The 5,067-nt window shown below is 41.3% G+C and overlaps 1 protein-coding gene across 1 annotated transcript in view; it reads left to right on the top strand.

The window, feature by feature from the left end:
• LOC138021025 (uncharacterized) overlaps nucleotides 1-3,523 on the top strand; it is a 6,279-nt gene extending 2,756 nt beyond the window's left edge. The window contains exons 3-4 of the mRNA XM_068867903.1: nucleotides 299-393; nucleotides 3,028-3,523. Coding sequence (XP_068724004.1) covers nucleotides 299-393; nucleotides 3,028-3,523 — 591 coding nt within the window. The remainder of the gene's footprint in view (nucleotides 1-298; nucleotides 394-3,027) is intronic.
• The last annotated feature ends 1,544 nt before the right edge of the window (nucleotides 3,524-5,067 follow it).

Here is a 5,067-nt window from a genome sequence, read left to right as displayed (position 1 = left end):
AATTAATTTAGCTACTTGTAAACGAACAAGTAACATGCTTTGGAATTAGTTCAATTGGAGCTGATTCTTTTTTTTTGTTGTAATTATTGTATTTTTTCAACCCACAGGAACCTCAACGCATTGCCCACAGATTTAGGAGTCTACGGTGTAAAGAACCACGTTGGAAAAAAGAAACAAGAAATATGTCGGTTTTCCGTTTATTGCAACAATTTTTAATATCGAGAACAGACTATAACCATATTTCATTGTAGGTAATGGTGACGCTTGTACGTATTACCATTAACGATCTTCTGCTTAGGTCGAGATTTCTAGCTCGAGCTCGAGGTTTGATCCAAACCGATGCGGAGTTATTTCTGGTCGCCTAAAAGACGCAAGAAATATCGGTCAAAACAGGTAAAACTGCATATAAGACGAAAAGATTCTGGACATTCAGCACTTTATTGTGCCATCCAAAAATACCTCTTTCCTGCCTAATTTCGGAAACTGCATCAGATACAATGTCTCAAACGATTCCCTTTAACTTGCCTGAAAGCCGAAGTGATTATAAAAGGATAAATGAATTTCATATTACATTTAGTCATTTGATGTATTTTAGGCACTGCAAACCGGCTAGTAGATATTTCTTTTCGAGTCGAAACCATCTGTACGTACCTCACATATTTCGGACACAATAAGGAAAAGAAACGTTTGTTTAGTTTCAAAATCAAGGAACCCCCCCCCCCCCCACATCCTTTTACCCACACACCCTCCCCAATAATTAAGACAATACTGCAAATTTTGGTTGAAGCACCTTGAGCTAAGAAAAAATTGACACACTGATCTCGTAATTTACACGGAATCTCTTGTCAAATTATCAATGTAAAGGAAGTTTACTTTTCGTCTTGTTTACTTAATGACAAAATCGCCTGTTGTAATCACCAATTCGCTTAAAATACACAATATTCGCGTTCGAAAAGTAGGGATTTCAAGAAGGGGGCTCCATTTAAATTGATGAGTTCGAGGTGTAAGATGGCTTCGAGTTCGTTCAAATTTCACAAAAAAGCGTCTTAAGGAAGTTCGCGCTAATTGTGTGCGCAACCGTACTGCGCAGGTAACGCGACTGTAATATGTCACGCATTACTTCGAGCATTAGTGAAGTTGAGGTTTTAAAACATTTGCAAAAACCGTAGCCTGAATTTCAGCCGCCTCCTTCGCTCGCTAAGTTCACTCACTTAGCGAGCGGAGGAGGCGGCTGAAATTCAGGCTACAAAAACAGTGGCAGATAAGTCTGCAACAGCGTTGTGCAGAGAAGCATAGTGATCAGTCAAAATTGATTTCAAATATTTATGAAAGTCAAGTAGACTACTGCACCACTGGATATTCGCGATGTTTATTCAGTCTCGTGCGCTAGTCTACTTGACTTTCATACAAAATTTTCAAGCATCAGATTAAAATAACATGGCCGACCAAAAACCGCCGAGGAAAAAATTCCAGGCCGGCAAAAGAATGGCAACAGTTTATTTCCGAATCATCATTGAAACTTCAAAGAGAAGTGAGCGGGAGGAATGGAAAAGCTTCTGGAAAAAGGTAGCTGATCGAGTAGACTAGTGGCTGAAAGTTTGGAAACCTCGACGACGAAACACCGTTGCGTACATTTAATGGGGCTGTTTCTTTTTAATGTTTTTTATTGCCCCTCCGAACTTAAGTTCAAAGTGAAATGCATGTTTTAAAGTTCTTTTCCTTTACTTTCGTGAAAATTGAGCAGTATTTTTCACGGCCTCGTCCGCTTGAATAGTGGCGGACCTGCGTGGAAAACATATCAGCGATTGAAGTTCACAAAAAAACCACACTCCAGAAGATGAGCATGACGGCAATGGAGAGAATTATACAAAAACACCAACACAAATGAAGATGGACCCCTGCTTAAAACTTCGTTGCTATGCTCGAGAAAGGTTTTTTTTTTTTCGGTAAAAACCTTTCATCTCTTCAACGATCGATTCCTCTCTTGGGTTCCAGTCCTTGCCCGACAGGTCACGCAAAAGCGTGACAAACGAACTTTTCCAAGAGCTTTACAAAATCACATCGATTTTCCTCGTTCAGATCATCGGTGACCCCTATTTTTTTTTAATAAATGAATCACTTAATTTTACTGTACTATCTACAAAATCTGATGAAATGAAAAAATTCCCTCTCACTCGTAACATTTTCTTTCCCTCGTGCCATCGAATTCTGGTAGTGGTTGCAACGGATAGAGCTTACGACAAACGCTCCGTCGAGGATGAACTCTACTGTTTATCACATGCCTAGCGGCATAACAATTATCTAAAAATCTCACTCCTAAAAACCTGTATGCACGGAAACTGTTCACTCTAACAGTTTATTTTTTATGATTTTCGATGGATGAGCAGATGAGCCTACATCTCGCTATTATGACCGATTTCTCGAAATTAAGGCATTTTTCCACTGCCATTTTCTCCGAAACAAAGTCGGTGACCCCCATTTTTTTTTTTCGTTTTGGAATAAGTACTTATGACCTAACTCTAGGCGAGAAATGAAGAAAATCTCACCGTGGGAGATTTTGGCGCGAACGTCCTTAAGAGAGAGCTCGCCGAAGAAATGGACTGTATGTTTAGCGTCAATCGCGGGCCATTGACGCCGCGCAAACGAGACGCTTCACAGTTTGAGGAATGTCGACGCAGAGCGCAAATTCAAAGAATGAAGAACGCTTTCCGCACGTTGTCATTCCGTTCAGAACCGACTATAGGAGAAAGCATCTGAGAAGATCAGCAATGCACTGCTGAAGCACCAAGCACAAGGGGCGACCTTGTTGTGGAAAAGAAATACGAAGATTTGATTCCACGACTTCGTGCCTGATTGCTTCGAGCATATTCAGAATTTCCATCATTACGGAGCGATCTGGCAAGGATAACCTCCGGCTTCAAGGTAATAGATCTAAGCGACAGTCAAAGGACAGCAAATAGTGAGAACGAGCTTAGAAAGGTATATAAACAATATGTCAAACGTGTAAGCCCGAATTCTTCTTTAAAGGTCATTTGCAAAGGGTCCGTGGGAATACTTTGCAACCAGAAAAGATAGAAAACACGAACGAGGTTGCCAAGGATACTTTAACTTTGTCTCAAAAATGCAGATACGGGGGCATCGAAAAGTGTGGCAGGAGGCTGAAGCAAGCACGAGATATTCTAATCTTGAGGTTTTAGGGGAAGATACCTGGCGAACCTGCACAGATTCCAATGAATCGAGTTCGAGAAATAAACAGAAACAGCAATTACCGAGTCCGAGTGATGGCAGCGAGGATGATGCAACAAGTGACATTGGAGACCCACGTGGCAAGCTCGAAAAGGCGGCTGGGAAGTTCATGCCGAGCCAGCCGAGTTTCCAAAGTATTGACAGCAATTTTTCTGGTACAAAACCTCCGGTCACTACCCCAACAGAATGTCCAGACGATCGTCCGTACGAACGCTTGTTTATGAAAACCGCAAAGGCGATAAAAGTGTTAACGTCAACGGAACATCGTTTCGGCTAGAACCCTCAGCGTGGCAAGCAGAACAGAATCACTGTCCCCACGGCCTTGCACCATTTCATTCACGTTTCCCACATCTTAAAGCGAGTTCTCTCCCTTCCAGCCCCACGAGACAGAGATGGAGTGAAATGGCAACTCCTCCGTGGCAACAATACAGAGTTCTCTGCGATGCATTTCGACCAAACAACTCGCCCCAGAGCGTCGTGTGCCGGAAACGTTACCCCAATGGGTATAAAAGACCAAAGTTTGCGTCCACCACAGAGCTTGAGTACTATATTCATGTTGTATCCAAAGCGTATGTGTGAATAAACTTGTTTAAACTTGGAACGAAGAAAATTCTGTACTGTGTTTGCCGGAATGGCCTATAGCAGTTTAAAAGCGCATTTCTTAGAGAATCCAGGAGGGTGACAGTGGAAGTAGCAGCTCTTAGTTTAGACGCATATTTATGTAAACCCTGATACAGTTTAACTGTTACCCTAATTAGTTTTTTGTCTGAATTATGAAAGACCTTTCTATGTAAGTACAAATTGCTAATTTGAAGTCACAGACTTGCAAACAACGGGAAATAATGTACAAAAGTTGTACGCGCATGTGGAAAGACGGTATGTTGCTCAGGAAATGTTTTTGTTCCACTTGTTGCACTCGCATGACATAGCCTGTTGCAAATCATACGGCCTGTGTTTTGTGTTTAACCGTGCTGAACGTCAGGCAATAGGCCATTTCCGAGTTCATGTCTGCCTCCTCTTCAAAGCGAGTCTAAGTGCCAAGTTTTGTGATGGTAATTACTAGTTCTACTTTACATATGAATAAAAACTAATTTTCAAAACAAAACTTCGGACCTTAGACTCGCTTTGAAGAGGAGTCAGACATGAACTCGGAAATGGCCTATTTATTCGTTAATAGAGACGCTATTGAAGGCCAATAAGATTAACCATTTACTAACACTTTTAAGATGACCGTTTTTTGGCATCCTCTGTGATTATCGCCGATCTACTAGGATCTACAATAGTCTGCGATCGTCTGAAATCACATGACAACTGTGAAAATACCGAAGAAAGGGTATTGTTGTGCGTTGATAAACAGCTTTCAACATCTCCATCAATAAAGAAATCTCTACGAGTAAAAACAGTTTTCAGTGCTAAAATTGCGTTCATAACTTCGAGGATCATAGCTCCACTTGATTTGATATCCGCAGGTCATGTATGACTCATTTCATAAATCCTTTCATTCGCGCGTTGGTTCATTCATTTCATGAGAAGCCACAAATGACCAGCTCCTTACGTCAGTGGCTTCATAGCGCAGTTGGTCAGAGCGTCGCAGCGGTTTTTCAGGCTTCTCTAAGCTATTGCTAAAATTGCGTTCATTACTGCGAGGATCATAGCTACACTTAAGGAAACCTCAGCCTATAGAACACCAACCTATATGCTTGAGAAATAACTTATGACAGCAGCCAGATAGAATCCCCTCCAATACACCCAAACAAAGGAGTTCATCATCCACATCAGTGGTTTATGCCTAACTGATCAAAAACGAAAACAAAAATGTAA

The sequence above is a fragment of the Montipora capricornis genome, chromosome 10, assembly GCF_036669925.1.
Source record: "Montipora capricornis isolate CH-2021 chromosome 10, ASM3666992v2, whole genome shotgun sequence".
NCBI lineage: Eukaryota > Metazoa > Cnidaria > Anthozoa > Scleractinia > Acroporidae > Montipora > Montipora capricornis.
The sequence above is the reverse complement of the archived record's forward strand: the minus strand, read 5'-3'. Positions and strand labels throughout refer to the sequence as shown.